This window comes from Chiroxiphia lanceolata, chromosome 22 (genome assembly GCF_009829145.1).
Source record: "Chiroxiphia lanceolata isolate bChiLan1 chromosome 22, bChiLan1.pri, whole genome shotgun sequence".
Classification (NCBI taxonomy): Eukaryota; Metazoa; Chordata; class Aves; order Passeriformes; family Pipridae; genus Chiroxiphia; species Chiroxiphia lanceolata.
The window spans coordinates 6,120,118-6,135,883 of record NC_045658.1 but is presented as its reverse complement, the minus strand read 5'-3'; the positions used below and the strand labels follow the sequence as shown (position 1 = coordinate 6,135,883).

The following is a 15,766-nucleotide window of genomic DNA, read 5'->3' as shown; positions in this document are numbered from 1 at the left end:
ACAGAAATCCCAGCTCTGTTCTGCTGTAAATCCCACCACCACCTGCTTGAGCTTCATTTTAAACCCCAGCTTTTTCTAGTGCTGAAAAAACTTTGAGTGACCCAAACCCAGCCCTGGGAGGATTTTGGAACTTGTCATTTTAATGCCGGAGTGGCAGCACAACAATCCTGTTCTCCTTGGGGTTTGTTGACCTTGGGTGCTTTTCTCTGTCCTCTGTTTTTATTAGATTAAACAAACCCACCTCTTGTCTGCCCACTTTTAAGGCCTTTCCTTCCTCCACAGTCATACCAGTAAATCTCCTTTGCTGGCTGTGTAAACAAGGAGCATTTTTTTTCTCTTTGTTAAGAATCCACGGCAAGTGTCGCACCCCGGTTTGTGATGGCAGCAGTTCCGTTTCTGCCGGAAAAAATCCTCTTTCGGGACATTTTTAGGGTTTCTTTCACTTCGTTTCTCGCGGCCACACCCAGGCAGCGATGAGGAGCCGTGAGGGTTATTTGCTTTACCTCTGTCGAATACAGAGGAACAGCACCCTGAATGTGAATTCCTTTAAACGTGAATTTAAATTTAAACGTAACTAAGGTGTTACTGTGTCCCAAATGTCACCGTTTCCCAGCCGAAGCGAGGGATTCATAATTAAGGGGCGGCACATAATGAGTTTCCCTGCGCTGCCTTCAGCCCCTTCCTGTGGCTCCCCCTCATGAACTCCCCTATTTAGAACCGCTGCGTTTGCGCTCAGTTCACGTCGCTTCTCCCTCACGCTGCCTCGACATTGTTGTGCTGGCCGTTCCCCTCATGTGACTTGTTTGACATCGCTCTTTATTCGAAATTTAACCTGTTTACGGGTAACTAACGGACGCCTGCGGTGACGGCGCCTGCACTCCCGCCTCTGTGTGCCGGGTCAGTACCCACGGGCAGAGCCGGGCGGTTAATCACCGCACTGCCGCTGCAGGAACCGCTCAATTAACGTCTCATTAGAGATTTTTATTTTTTTTTTTGGTTAATTACTTCCCGGGCGTCATCGCCGCGCCCGCCACGGAAGTGACGCGTTAGAGCCGCGCTGGTCGCAGTGCCCGGTGGCGGCGGCGGTGAGTGGGGCCGGGGGGCTTGAAGGAACCCTGAGGGGACAAGGGGGGACACGGGGAGGTCTGGGGGGTCCTGTGGGGCTGAGGGGGACAGGGAGCACCGGGGGGGCTGAGGGGGAGCGGGCAGCGGCCGCGCCCGCGGGTGACACCGCTCCGTGAGGGCCTGTTGGACCCCCCCGGCCCCGGCCCTGAACCCCCCCCCGGGGGTTTGTTTATTCTGCGGTGTTTTCCGCAAAAATCGGGTCCATTCCCCGCTCTAAGACAGGCCAGTAATGGCACGCTCGATTGGCACATTGATTATTTATTTCCGAGCCCGGTGCTGTTCCATAAATCGAGCCCCACAACTACCACAACTTGTGCTGTTCAGGCATCGTAGCAACAAAAGGAATTAGCGTTTATTTGCTATGAGTCGCATAGTTCTCTCGTAAATTAGTATTCTCTCTTGTGCTGCTTGACGATTCTCTCACTTCTCATGCTAATTATGGCCACGTTCAGTCTCTCTTTTGGGTCGGTGGGTTTCTCGGCTCAGTGGTCTCTGACTTGGTTGTCTCTTTCCCCCTGCCGAATTAGAATTACTTGTTATTTTTACTACCTTTTACCCGCTCAGGGTTCATTTCAGCACAGCTGCTGTGTTGGGTTTGTTAGTTTTTTCCTTATTTTGGCAGTTCTGTCCCATAAATTCTTCCTTTGTGTCCACTGGCACATCCTTTAGTCCCAAGCTTTGTTAGTCCCCCTCCACCCCGGGTCTGAGATCATTGAAGAACATGACACCAAACCATGGCCACAAACCACGTTTTTTGTGCTCTCCAACAACTCTGTGTTCATTCTTCTGGGTTTAAACTTTCTGGGTTTAAACCAGGCGGTTTTGGTTCAGCACAAGTCAACCCCCACTTGGCTTTGCTCGAAGATGGAACATCGAGTGTTTGCACTGAAAAAAAAAAAATCAGTGTAAAACAGATTTATCTGTGCTGGGCTGTGTGGTTTGTGTGGGTTTTGTTGACGTCTCCTTCTTTTTCAGACTTTGTTTTTTCAACTCAAATGGGTGATGAAAAGGATTCTTGGAAAGTGAAAACTTTAGATGAAATTCTCCAGGAGAAGAAGCGAAGGAAGGAGCAAGAGGAGAAGGCAGAGATAAAACGTATGAAAAATGTAAGAACTGGCGCCTGTATTAGTGGAAAACTGCATTTTCGTTGGCCTTACATTTTATACTGTGCTTTGTTTGTAGTTTTTGGTCAGAAAAGGTAAATAAATTGATGTGATTAACTGGAAGTTGCAGTTCAAGGAACAGCCTTTCAAAAAATAGAAGAGTATAGGAAAGTATAGAAGGACGGGGTTAAAATGAATTTGAATAACTTTTATGTTATTATTTGTACGACTATGTAGAAAATAATTCTTCTGGGAAAAAAAGCCTACGTAATAGTTAATGCAATCCACCTTAATCAGTGTTAATTATGTTGAATTAAAGCAGTTCAGCTTTAATTGCAGTCCAACTGCATTTGCCTGGTTACAGTATGGATGTGGTTTATAGATGAGTGGGGGCAACTAGTTGGGGATGGATTTTGAGCCAGCAATGGAAGATTTAAGTAATATTTAAATTTTTTTTCATTCTGTGACACAAAGTTTAATTGCATTTTTCCCTTCCCTGTGTTCCCATCAGTCAGATGACAGGGATTCCAAGCGGGATTCTCTTGAAGAGGGGGAGCTGAGAGACCATCGCATGGAAATAACCATCAGAAACTCACCTTACAGGAGGGAGGACTCCATGGAAGACAGGTAAGAATGAGAAAATCACCTTGTTACCTGAGAAGGAGTTACTGCAGTGAACTTTTAGGAAGAGGGTTTAAAATATCTGAAGGGAAAATTCTAATTTTTTAGCATGCAGATGGGCCAACTCCAGGGTAACTTTTTGAAGCAGTGGTTGAGGCTTAACAGTGTGTTGTGTTCCAGTTTTGGTTCAGGGCTATTATGGAAATCAACTTGAACATAAAATAATAAAACCAGGGATCTTTTCCAAATGGGGAAAAGAGGAAATAACTCACAGTCTGACAGTACCTGTCACCTCCCTGAGTTTATTTGTGTGCTGTGTTTTAGGGGAGAAGAAGATGATTCCTTGGCCATAAAACCACCCCAGCAAATGTCCCGGAAAGAAAAAACCCACCATAGGAAAGATGAGAAGAGGAAAGAGAAACGCAGGCACCGAAGTCACTCTGCAGAAGGTGGTTGTTGCTGCACTTGGAAGCTTCTGGTTTCTGGGAGCTTCCCAAGGGGAAGCCAAGTAGGCTCCATGTAGAGTAAATACCAATAAGTACAGACTAAAGAAAGGTGGATAAGACAAAGGAATTTAAACTTTTATTATTTCTTTGCCTATGTTTAGTGCCCTTATGGCAATGACAGGGATATAACTGTGGTTGAGAGGACAGGAATCACTCTGGGACAGGGACACTGAGTTCACTTTTACTCCTTCCAGTCTGATAAGCCTCCTCCTGGCTTCACTGAGGGAGTGGGCTGAGCTCTGATCTTTGTACCTGTCTACAAAGGAAAAGCATACCCTTTCCAGAAACATTCACCTTGTCTTCCTGCTACTAACAGCCATTTTCTGCTTTAATGCAAGTATTTGTGCAAGATCTTCTAATCTTTGGATTCTCCGACCCCCCTTTCAGAACAGGATTTTCCCACTGAGAAAACGACAGAGAACATGGAAATAGGTTCCCATAGGTTTCATCCTCTCTAGTTTTGCTTGGTAAAAATGGGAGCACTGACTACTCTGACGAGTAACACTCCAAAATTAACTTTTGTTTGTTTAGGGAAACATGCCAGAGTGAAAGAGAAAGAACGGGAGCATGAGCGTAGGAAGAGACATAGAGAAGAGCAGGATAAAGCCCGTCGTGAATGGGAGAGACAGAAACGGAGAGAGATGGCAAGGGAGCATTCCAGGAGGGAGAGGTACAGCTATCCCTGCCTCCCCTGTGGCCACCCAGCACAGACATGAACAGCTGCCTCCTCTAATCTATCTCTAACCATTGCTCTGAAAGGACAAAAAAAAAAATCCAGAGGGAAAACTTGCCCGGTGCCAGTATTTCCTGGGAATGTGGTGTCCATGGAATGGGTTCTTGGCTTTAATTACTTTTTAAGTGCTTCATTGCAAGGGACATTCCGAGGTGAATTCACTGCTGGTGTTTCACCATAATTGAAAGGTTGGACTTGATGATCTTCGAGGTCTTTTCCAACCTAAATTATTCGGGGGGGTGGGGGGGAAGGTGGAAACTGGATTTGCACATTGGGGGATTAATGACCTGAACTTGCTTAATGTCTGTTGAAATCCTGCTAGGGATGCAGAACTCATGGTCTTTGAAACACGTTTTTTAAAGGATAAAGGATCAGCTGAGAAGCTCCATCTTTTTTTTTTTTTTTTTTTTTTGCCTGGTGAACAACAAGTGGTGCTGTTGATAATGAAACTGAGCTCAGTGGTTCGTAACAGCAAACCAGCTTTCCCTCCCTTCGTGGGCTGAATTGGTAACAAACAATAATTATTTTCCAGAGACCGTCTGGAGCAACTGGAGAGAGAAAGGGAGAGGAAAATCCGGGAGCAGCAGAAGGAACAGCGGGAGCAGAAGGAGCGGGAGAGGCGAGCGGAGGAGAGGCGGAAGGAGCGGGAAGCCAGGAGAGAAGGTGACTGGCTCTGCAGAAATGTTCTTCCTGCTCACCATCACTTTACTCCCTGCTGACTCAGTGGTGGAATGGAGGGATAGAAAACTTCCTTTACTTAGGGCAGTGCCGGAATTTAAAAAAAAATTAAAGTGAGGGGGCCATTTATGTGGGAGGGGAAAGGAAATGCAGGTTCTGCAAGGGGAGATAAAACAAGGTTATAAAGTTATAGCCTTAAACATCCTGGCAGGTTGATCAGCCTCTCTGTCAGTCTGGTTTCCTGTAGAAACAAGGTTTCTGTCAGTGACACTGTGTTTCTGTGTGTATCCATCAGAGTCTAACACAGTTTGATAGAAACTGAAAGCTCAGAATTCAATGTTTTAAGGATTTTGGGGAAATAAATTGCAAAGGGAGGGAGAGGTCATGTAAGTATTTCACCCATGGAAGATGTGGTAGTGGGAGTCAGGTGGGGAAGATATGGTAACTGAGCAGTTGAACTTCTACACATGAACCTCACTTGCTTAGCATGTCAGGTGCTTGCAGCCTTAAGTTCAGATCATTTTTGGCTGAAGAATCTGTTTGTCTCAGCTTTCAGAGGTAAAAATCAGAGCCTATTCCTGTAAACAAGTGACAAAGATTGTTCAAGAGTAGCATTAAAAAAACATATTTTTGCTTTGCTTTCTAGCTCAGCTCATACCAAACAGCTCCTTTTTGTGCTTGGCTTTGTGCTGGCAGTGCTCAGTCTACATAGCCTTTCATTTGATTGGTTTTATTGCTCTAAATGTTCTGTCAGCTCCTTCTAAACCTCAGCTGGTTTCATTCTTTTGCAAATCTTCCACTTCCTTCTCTGGCATTGATGCTTTAGTGTCAGGGTGTTTACTGTGCAGCATACAGGGCATCTTGCTTCTGTTTTCCAAGCGTGGCAGCAGCTTTCTCTAAGTAGCACAAACCCATATTATTTTATTTGAGGTAAATCACAGTCCTTTATTCTCCCACATCCAGTTAAGCTCTGCTCCTCCCTGTTACCCTTTAGTTTGTAAGGAAAAACAAAAAGCATTCCAAGCAGGTGACTGTGGCAGGCAGGAATATTCTCAGCAGGGCAGGGAGGTGTAACAATTTCTTGTGGTTTTGTTTTCCCTAGTTTCTGCTCACCATAGAACAGTGAGGGAAGAATATGGAGACAAAGTAAAAATGAGACCCTGGAGTCGCAGCCCTTTACGCCAGCAGAGAGAGAAGCTTGAGCAAGGAGAGAGCAGGAAACCAGGTAGAACCTGCCACTCTACAATGTCTTTGCCTTGGGGGCAGCAGGAGCTGGGCTGGGGTAGTGTTTAACTTTTAGTGTCAAACATATATCCCAGGTACTCAGTTAAAAACTCACCTCAGCCACGGTGGCATGACCCTGGAACATCCATAAACACTTGTACTGGTTTCTGAAGCAATGCTGGTTTTTGCAGGAATTGTGCCAAGTGACAAAAGGAATGAATCTTTCCTTTTTTAGTAGTAGGAGTAGTTTAAAAAGTTCCAAAGCGAGTGACTTCATTCAGTGGTGAAAGAAGCAGCTGACTGAATTTTTAAAATCTGGTAGTTTAATTCCCTTGCAGATGGAAAAAGGATGGATTTGTTTTATTAGGAGCTAAGCTACCTTAACAACTTACCTTACAGGGATCAGTGTAGTTTAAACATCACTGATATTGTCATCTTGTAGAAGCAAATAAATGCATAAGGCAGTGTTCTGGTTGCATGGGGAATTTTGATTTCTAAGTCAGAAAATGGTCCTTCCTGTGCCTGGAAGGTTCTAACTAGGGGTAGAAAATTTACACAATTGACATAAAAATGTCTTTGTTTGAAGAAGAAAAGCTCTGTGTCTGCCCTGTTAACATGTGCAGCTGTGAAAATAAGTGTATCCATTCAAAGCAAGCTGATTTCAGAATGGAATCAGCTGGAATTCCAGGTGGAGGCAGCAAGTCCTTGGAAACTCCTGCCTAATGAACCATCAGTGATTGACATGGGCTATGTCATGGTGAGCAGAGTCTGCACAGTGAGCCCTGACAGTCGCCACATCTGGACACACATTAGGGACACTCCTTGTTACCAGGGTGTTTTCCCCCTTTTTTTTTCCTTTTTTTTTTTTTTAATTAATTTCAGGATTATATCATGTTTAAAAACCAAAAGGCCGATATTCCATATTTTTGGCAGCTGATCCTGCACCACTGCAGTTCAGAAAAGCTGTTTGTCACTGAGCAGAGCATGGAATGATTTTGTTTTTAGTGCTCTGAATTTCCAGTGCAGAACGTTCAGCACTGATTTAATACCAGCTGAAAGTGCAGCACTCACCTGGGTGTTCAGAGTGTTAAACTGATGCTCAGTCAGCACCCTGTTCTTAATTTTTGTGGTTTCAGCAGTGAAAGAAGAGAAACCAGAAGAGAGAGATCCTCTTTCTGACTTGCAAGACATCAGTGACAGTGAGAGAAAAACCAGCTCAGCAGAGTCTTCCTCAGGTGATTAAATGCAGATGTAATTAATTGTACAAGTGTAATTAATTTTTCTGCTGAGGAAACACTGTCGTTGGTGTGTCCCTGCTTAGTTCTGTGTTTGATTATTCCTCAACAGAATCTGGATCAGGCTCAGAAGAGGAGGAAGAAGAGTCCAGCAGTGAAGGTTCTGAGGAGGAAGGAGAGGAAGAGGAGGAGGAGGAGGAGGAGACAGGAAGCAATTCTGAGGAAGTGTCTGAGCAATCAGCAGGTGAGCAGCACAAAGCAGGGCCCACAAGGGGCTGTGATGACTTTGTTTCTCATTCTGTGCTGTTTTATTTGAACATTTTCCTTTTCTCTTAGTCTAGGGTAGGCTGAGACCTCACAGGTCAAGATAACTAGAAAGAAAAAAACCAAGTACAAGTCATTTTTCTATCCTTTTGTATAGAGGTAATACCAATTCTTCATCTAAGAAGCCAGATCAGAAACCTGAAAGCCATTTTTGTCTTCCTAACTGGTGTAAGGCCAACAGATTAAGTGCTCTTCTAACACATCAAATATTCTGCAGAGAACAGTTCTGCACTTCTTTGGGGGGTGGTGAAATACAAATGTTTCTGTGATTTCGAATTATTTTCAGTTGCAAATTTCAGATTTATTCTTCATCCCAGTACAAGTAAATGAACATGATACCAAAAATGCAGTAAAGAAGCCTGCATACAGGCATTCTGGTCATTACTGAAAAGGCACAACAGGCTGGGTATTTTTCTTTAAAATCAGTTACAATTAATAAGCAAATATTCATAATCCATCCCCAAATGCCCAGATCACTGGTAAGAATTGTGTTCCCTCTTGGAAGCATTTGCTGTCCAAGTGAAGCAGGAGTGCTTGGCCAGTAAGAGGCAGTGCAGAGGTGAGGTGGAAAAGCATCTCAGCAGTGATTTGCCTCCCGAGGTGCTGCAGGAACGTGGGGTGGATGCAGCTGAACTCGATTCTGTTTTGCAGAAGAGGTGAGCGAAGAGGAAATGAGTGAAGAGGAGGAGCGGGAGAATGGAAACCACATCCCAGTTGGTACAGTGCAAATCCCGACTGTTTTTGCAGCCAAATCAGTCTATTTCTACAAGTATTTTAAATATTTTAAATTTAGTTCTTGTTGCAGTTTTGCCACTATTCTAAGGCATCATATACTTGGCATTTTAAGGCCATTCTTGTGTCAGAATCAGAAATTCCTTGAAATCTGTTCCAAGGCTTAGAGGCAATCAGATCCTTGTCTAATGAGCTGATGTTTCCTTCTTTTTCATTTTGGGCCTCTTGTCCTGTCCTCTCCTCAAAAATCACAGTGAGATATCCTGAGTCAGTTTTCTCTTTCATTCCAGTGTAAAGTTTTTATTTTTCTGACACTGGAAATTGTGTGTCTGTGGCTGTAAATGAGTCCTTGAAAGCATCACCTCTGCAAAGAGGAGAGATTGGGCTTCTCAGCAGTGATCAGTGTCTAACTCCCCTCATTTGGCTCAATCTGAATGTAATTATTCCAGACAGCTCCTCTTTCCACCACTGATTCTGACTTTTAAAGTTACAGAGTCGAGGTTCGACCGAGATTCAGCGGGAAGTGAAGTGGAGGAGGAGGAGGTAGGGGAGGGATCCCCTCATTCCAATGCCATGACAGAAGGGGACTATATTCCTGACTCCCCAGCTTCCTCTCCCATTGAACTGAAACAGGAGCTTCCCAAGTACCTTCCTGCACTTCAGGTAGGGGAGAACTCTTTTAAATGTAGATAAGAATGCCATAATATAATTGATGCTCTGTTACCTTGGTATTGCTACCTGAAAATAGGTCCCTGTGAGAGAGGAGTTCTGTTATGGTGAACAGGAGTCTGATGGGTGGTTATTCTTTATGTAGCCAACAGCAAAGTGGAGAAATATGAATAAAAAGCAGATTTTTAATAATTGAGTTATGTGAAAGGTATCAGTGTGAGGTGCCAAGTTGCTGCCTTTGCCATTGTGACAGAAATTTCAGATCATTCTGTGCAAAAGTGAAGGAGTGAAGATTTAATGAAATAATTTAGTTAATAATTTAGTAATAATTTAGTTAATCTGCTGAAAGACAGACTCTGTCCAGGATTCCATTAGAAATCCTGTAAAAAAATAACCCCCAAAGATGGTGTAGCCATAATGATGAATTCTCTTGGTAAATCTAAGCTGTGAAGTTGCTGAAGTTTGCTGGGTGCCTTTTTAAAAAACCCAAGCAAAACTCTCCCCCAGATGCTGGAGGGGTAAATGTTGTCCCTGATTTTTTTTCAGGGGTGTCGCAGTGTGGAGGAATTCCAGTGTTTGAACAGGATTGAAGAAGGAACATATGGGGTGGTGTACAGAGCAAAGGACAAGAAGACTGGTTGGTATCAGTGCTCTCCTGTTCCCTTCAGGGGATTTGAGGGCTGCACTTGTGTGCAAATTATGGCTCTGCATTTTTCATTGAGGAACAAAATCTGTTTAAAACACTTCTTTACCAGCAAGCAGGTCATTTTAAGGCAAAACATAGCACAGTAAATTAAATATTAAACAGCAGAATGCTGGGAGAGCCCTTAATGTGTATTAATTAGCTGTGTGATGGGAAATGTGTTCTCTTTGCAGATGAAATTGTGGCTCTGAAGCGACTGAAGATGGAAAAGGAGAAGGAAGGCTTTCCCATTACTTCTCTGAGGGAAATAAATACTATTCTGAAAGCACAGCATCTGAACATTGTCACTGTCAGAGTAAGGCTACAATCTTCTTTCTCACAAGTATTTCTGTTCTTGAAATATTGCCTCAACTTTTAAATGCCTTATAAGATGTTAGCAATCCTTGCAGAGCTCATGGGCAGTTGTGTGCTCCTCACAAGACTGTATAGCCATTACAGTCTCCATAACCCGATGTTTTGCAAAAATAAGGTGCTTTTTTAATAGAAGAGTACATTTTCCATGGATTTTACCAGTGGCAGCCTCCATCCTCTTGCCGGGATCAATTTAAAACATTGATTTTTGGGTGCTTTTTAAACACCACGTGCTGGCTTTGATGGTCTGTTTCTGTGTTGTAGGAAATCGTTGTGGGCAGTAATATGGATAAAATCTATATTGTCATGAATTATGTAGAACACGACCTCAAGAGCCTGATGGAAACAATGAAACAGCCCTTTCTGCCAGGTACTGTTTGCCCCAGTCTCCTGAAATCCTCCAAACTGGCCCACACAAATGGCAGTTCTGACGTCAGGGAATGGCTTTGTACAAGCACATGTGGTGCTCTTTAATGTCCCATGTTCCTTGGAACAGAGCATTCCCTGCATTTTCTGTTAGTGCTGTAAAAACTGGCACAGATTAAGATTGAATGGGAGTGCTGATACTCCTGGTGATGTTTGGCTGATGAATCCAGTGTGGAGGTGTTCAGAGGGGGAACTGAGGGAATTTCCCCTGTGCTACACTGAAAAGTAACACTGGGCTTGAATTTTGGCTGCTTCCTATGAGAGGCAATAATTTCTGAGCATAATTTGGGTGCATTCCAGCTACCCAAATGGATTTTGCCTTATTGGCAGCACTCTGGGTTTAACTGCTCTTGTTCTGTGACATGTTTTTATTGTACAAGTTATACTGTGCTTTTAACTTGACACCCCTTCCTGCCTCCTTCCCTGTTCTCCAAATGAAACAAAAATGAAAGGCACATTTATTCTCATAAATGCATTTGGCTTCTTTTTGTCATTCCAGGCGAAGTGAAAACCTTGATGATTCAGTTACTGCGAGGGGTCAAACACCTTCACGACAACTGGATCCTGCACAGAGACCTGAAAACCTCCAACCTGCTGCTCAGTCATTCAGGCATTTTAAAAGTAAGAATTCCATGGAAAATACCACACTTAGGGAAGAGTTTGTGCTGCAGGATTACACTGTGTCATAATTATGGCAAGAGCTGAGGAACTGTGTGTTGTGTGTGGCTGTTTCTGAAGGCTGAAGCCACACAGTGGCCAGAAAGGCACTGACAGTGAATGGCCAGTGCTGGAAATGTTTCTGATTGCCATTTATTTTCCTTCTAGGTTGGAGATTTTGGGTTAGCCCGGGAATATGGGTCTCCCCTGAAGCCCTACACCCCCGTGGTGGTGACTCTGTGGTACAGGGCTCCAGAGCTGCTGCTTGGAGCCAAGGTTGGTTCCTCCCCTTCAGCCTGACTGGATTTTATAAATCATGAACAAAGGATGAGCATGCTTGGTTCTTTGTGTTGATTCAGAGCTGGAAATTCTGAATATTCAGTATTATTCCTCCTAAAAACACAGCTAAAAACCTTCCATCTTCCCCAGACAGAGGGTGGGTGACAGACAGGGTTTTCCTCCTTTGGAATGATGATGTGGTCAGTGCCGTTGGACTTCTCATGGATTGGGGCAAACTGGCAGTTGGGATTTTAATTTTTTTTCTTAAACTAATCTAAAATCTGTGACACCTGAGAGCAGAACAAGGTCCTGGCAATGTTCCCTGCTGATTAAGTGAAATCTGGGTGAAATCAGTCGGGTTCAGTGACAAGAGCCATGCCAGAAAAAATCCTGCTGTATCAGCTGTGCTGCTTTGATTGTGTGTGGAAAAGAGAGGCATCAGTGTGGAGACCTTCCCCTTTTATCCTGAAGTATTTGTGTACATGGCTATTGCTCATAATTCACAGGAATTACAACCTTTAAATAAATACATTTGAGACCTGGGCCTGGGCTGTGGGAATGATTGTGTGTGTGTTCTGGTCAGAGTGTAGAATCCTTAAAAAAACCTCCAAAACAAATAAAACCCCAAACCACAACACTCCCCTCCAAACAGTGAAAGTATGTCACTGATTTTATAAGGCATAATTTTATTTTCCTTCTTTCCAGGAATATTCCACAGCCATAGACATGTGGTCAGTGGGGTGTATCTTTGGGGAGCTGCTGACGCAGAAGCCGCTGTTCCCAGGGAAGTCAGAGATTGACCAGATCAACAAAGTTTTTAAGGTAATTTTTTTAATGTTTTTTGGATTCTGACTGGTTTTAGAGACGAGTAGTAAGGAATTAAAAGTGCTTGTTGCTCTGTGACAGAGATTCAGCCTTAATAAAAGGCTCATTACTCAGAGCAGACCAAAACCACGATCTGTGTGTTGTCTGTTTTCTTTGGATACTTCCCAACTCCTAAGTAAAGGGTTGCACTCTTGAGTTTATTAAGGAGATACTTTAATTTATAGGATCTGGGTACTCCAAGTGAAAAAATCTGGCCTGGGTACAACGAGCTGCCAGCAGTGAAGAAAATGACCTTCACAGAGTACCCCTACAACAACCTGCGCAAGAGATTCGGGGCTCTGCTCTCCGACCAGGGCTTCGACCTCATGAACAAGTGAGTGCAGCTTCCAGGGGCTCCTGGGGAGTGGGTGGGCAGTGGAGCTTGTTCCTGGCTTGTGAAAGGTTGGAAACAGTCAGCCCCAGGCTGAATTATAACCAATTAGTAGAACTGTACCCAATACCCAGTCATGGAATTGTAACCAGTTAATAGAATTAAACCCAATACCCAGTCATAGAATTATAAGCAATTAATAGAATTAAACCCAATACCCAGTCATAGAATCATAACCAATTTATAGAACTGTACCCAATACCCCGTCATAGAATTATAAGCAATTAATAGAATTAAACCCAGTACCCAGTCATAGAATTATAACCAATTAATAGAATTAAACCTGATACGCAATCATAGAATTATAAGCAATTAATGGAACTGTACCCAATACCCCATCATAGATGATACCAAATTAATAGAATTAAACCCAATACCCAGTCATAGAATTATAACCAACTTATAGAATTAAACCCAATACCCAGTCATGGAATTATACCAAATAAATAGAATTAAACCCAATACACAATCATAGAATTATAACCAATTAATAGAACTGTACCCAATACCCCGTCATAGAATTATAACCAATTTATAGAATTAAACCCGATACCCAGTCATGGAATGATACCAAATTAATAGAATGAAACCCAATCCCCAGTCCTCGGATTCTTTGTTGAACACCAGAAAACTCTCAGTTGTGTTCTGGACAAATTTCTAGTTTTGGGGGCTCAGATCCCTTCCCAACTGTCCCCAGCTTCCTGACGTACTACCCCGCTCGGCGGATCACGGCGGAGGACGGGCTGAAGCACGAGTACTTCCGGGAGACCCCCCTGCCCATCGACCCCTCCATGTTCCCCACCTGGCCGGCCAAGAGCGAGCAGCAGCGTGTCAAGAGGGGCACGAGCCCCCGGCCCCCCGAGGGAGGGCTGGGCTACAGCCAGCTGGTGAGCCATGGAAAGCTGGGGTGCCTCGTTAGGAGGGAGCCTGGGACTCGCCTTTTGAAAGTCCAGCTTTTCCCTCCGTGCCTTCCCAAAGGGCAAATCCATCACTGCTGTGTCCAGGACACAACCAGGCCTGGTTATATCCCAGTGCAGAACACTCTCTTTTTAGTGTACCTTGTTTTACACTTCCAACTAAGCCTTCAAATTTGTTTGGGAAGTAAGTCTGCAGCCTGGTGAGTTATACAGGTCTTGGGGGTAGAAATATCCCTGGTGAGTTATACAGGTCTTGGGGGTAGAAATATCCCTGGTGAGTTATACAGGTCTTGGGGGTAAAAATATCCCTGGTGAGTTATACAGGTCTGGGGGGTAAAAATATCCCTGGAGAGTTATACAGGTCTCAGGGATAGAAATATCCCTGGAGAGTTATACAGGTCTTGGGGGTAGAAATATCCCTGGTGAGTTATACAGGTCTTGGGGGTAGAAATATCCCCAATTTATTCCAATATTTGGGGAATTCAGAAAAGGCCAGGCTCGTGTTCTGTCTGTCCTTTGGGGTATCCATGGGACTGTGCTGCCCATGTAAGTCTGGCATGTTCAGAGTCTCAGGTGCCTTAATTCCAGTTCCATGTCTCAGCAAAGTTGTACAATTTTGTGACCAATTTAACAGTTTAAGGAAGCTGAAAAGGTTATTTAGCCTTGATTTGTTGGGGTATAAAAATTGTCATGGTGCAAATGCAGCGTGTGTTTGATCAGATGCTCACTAAGTGCAGTTCACACTTATTTATAGAGTGTGTTACCAATTTTTTTATCTTTTCCATGCAGTCAAAAGCAGGTGCAAGAACCAGGAACACTCGAGCTGCCTTTAGCAAAGCCAACTTTTGAACTAGCAATGTTTAAAGATTACAAATAACCCTGCCCAGAACCTGAGCTGTGATGCCACGACAGCAAACATTTGTTTCTCTTTTAGAGATACTTTATTTTTTGTTGTTGTTGTTGAGATTTTTGTGCTGGAGAGGTAAAAACCAGCCACTGATCAGTGACCTGTGCTTGCTTTTCCCAGGGTGATGATGATCTAAAAGACACAGGATTTCATCTGACCACCACCAACCAGGGAGCATCTGCTGCAGGACCTGGCTTCAGCCTCAAGTTTTAAACTCAACGTGAAAGAGGGAGGGGGAAAAAAAAACCCACAGAGAAAAAGAAGCACCATTCATGTGAGTGGATTTGAGTGCCCCAGTTCTGTTCTTCATGTCAGGGGGACGAGATGTGTTTGGTTTTTTTTCCCTGTGAAAAACTCAAACCTTATCACAGATTCCAAGGCTCTGTTTTCTAAATCCACGTGGAGTATAACTGCTGCATTCCATTAGAGGACTGGAGTTACCTGAAAACCCCAGGATCATCACAAACTGTGACAAAGGACAACTTGAACTACAGTCCTGGAACAGTTTCTGGTTTCTATTTAGGTTTTTTTTTGTTTGTTTGTTTGTTTTGTTGGGTTTGTTTTGGGTTGGATTTTTTTTTTTTGTTCTCCTTGTAAATTTGTAGAATTAAAATACATTTTCAATTGTTTAACAGTGTGAAGGATTTCATTGCTTCACCTGCAGCAAAATTGGATGTTGGTGACAGTAAATAGAGTTTATTTTTTATTTTAAGGGAATTGCTTGTGTCTGAATATATTTGGGGCAGAAAAAAAGTGCCAGTTATGAGGTTTCTTTCCTGTTACCTTTGAGAGAAGAAGCCTGGGGTGCACTGCTGAGCTGAAAACTGTTTGCTTTGTTCTGTCCATGTATTTCCAGTGGTGCAAAAGAAGTTCCTCTGTTGTTTTATAAATCAAAAAAGATGCAATATGGAGACTTGAAACTTTATTTTCTGCAGAAGTTCTTTTAATATGCCCTTTTCCCATCAAAAGAAGAGCTTGTGTAGTGATTGTGTAATGCCACATCTCAGGAAAGACCAGAGGAGGAACTGTGTTGGAATATCACATCCCTTGCAGTTGTTGATTTGTAATGGGCTCACTCTGTTCTGGGAACAAGGGAGGTTTGGAAAACACCAAATTTTCAAGCAGTCAGAACTGGGCCCCAGGCCAGGAACAGGATTAACAGAAATCATAAACATTCTATCCCTCTCAGTACATTTTGAAGAGTTTTTCTGAGGGTAAAGGCCTTGGAGCTGGAAGGAGGAGGTGCTGAAGTTGGGGTGAGGTTTGGAAGCAGCTGAGTTGTTTTCCCTGTGCAGGAATGTTTCTGTTTCTGAAGGAGAAA

At 43.5% G+C, this 15,766-nt stretch overlaps 1 protein-coding gene across 4 annotated transcripts; it reads left to right on the top strand.

Moving 5' to 3' along the window:
• The first annotated feature begins 903 nt into the window (after positions 1–903).
• LOC116797423 (cyclin-dependent kinase 11B) lies at positions 904–15,356 on the top strand. 4 transcript variants are annotated; one of them, XM_032708944.1, is made up of 20 exons: positions 904–1,085; positions 2,101–2,231; positions 2,740–2,855; positions 3,174–3,298; positions 3,887–4,025; positions 4,621–4,751; positions 5,869–5,991; positions 7,130–7,225; positions 7,338–7,469; positions 8,201–8,266; positions 8,775–8,944; positions 9,497–9,587; positions 9,827–9,948; positions 10,269–10,374; positions 10,930–11,051; positions 11,256–11,363; positions 12,072–12,188; positions 12,416–12,564; positions 13,319–13,508; positions 14,566–15,356. In XM_032708944.1, the coding sequence occupies exons 2-20, from the start codon at positions 2,121–2,123 to the stop codon at positions 14,656–14,658; spliced, it is 2,307 nt and encodes a 768-aa protein (XP_032564835.1). In that variant the 5' UTR covers positions 904–1,085; positions 2,101–2,120; the 3' UTR covers positions 14,659–15,356. The 4 variants fall into 4 exon arrangements, with proteins under 4 accessions (XP_032564835.1, XP_032564833.1, XP_032564834.1 ...); XM_032708942.1 differs by having other exon boundaries at positions 8,769–8,944; XM_032708943.1 differs by having other exon boundaries at positions 7,127–7,225.
• The last annotated feature ends 410 nt before the right edge of the window (positions 15,357–15,766 follow it).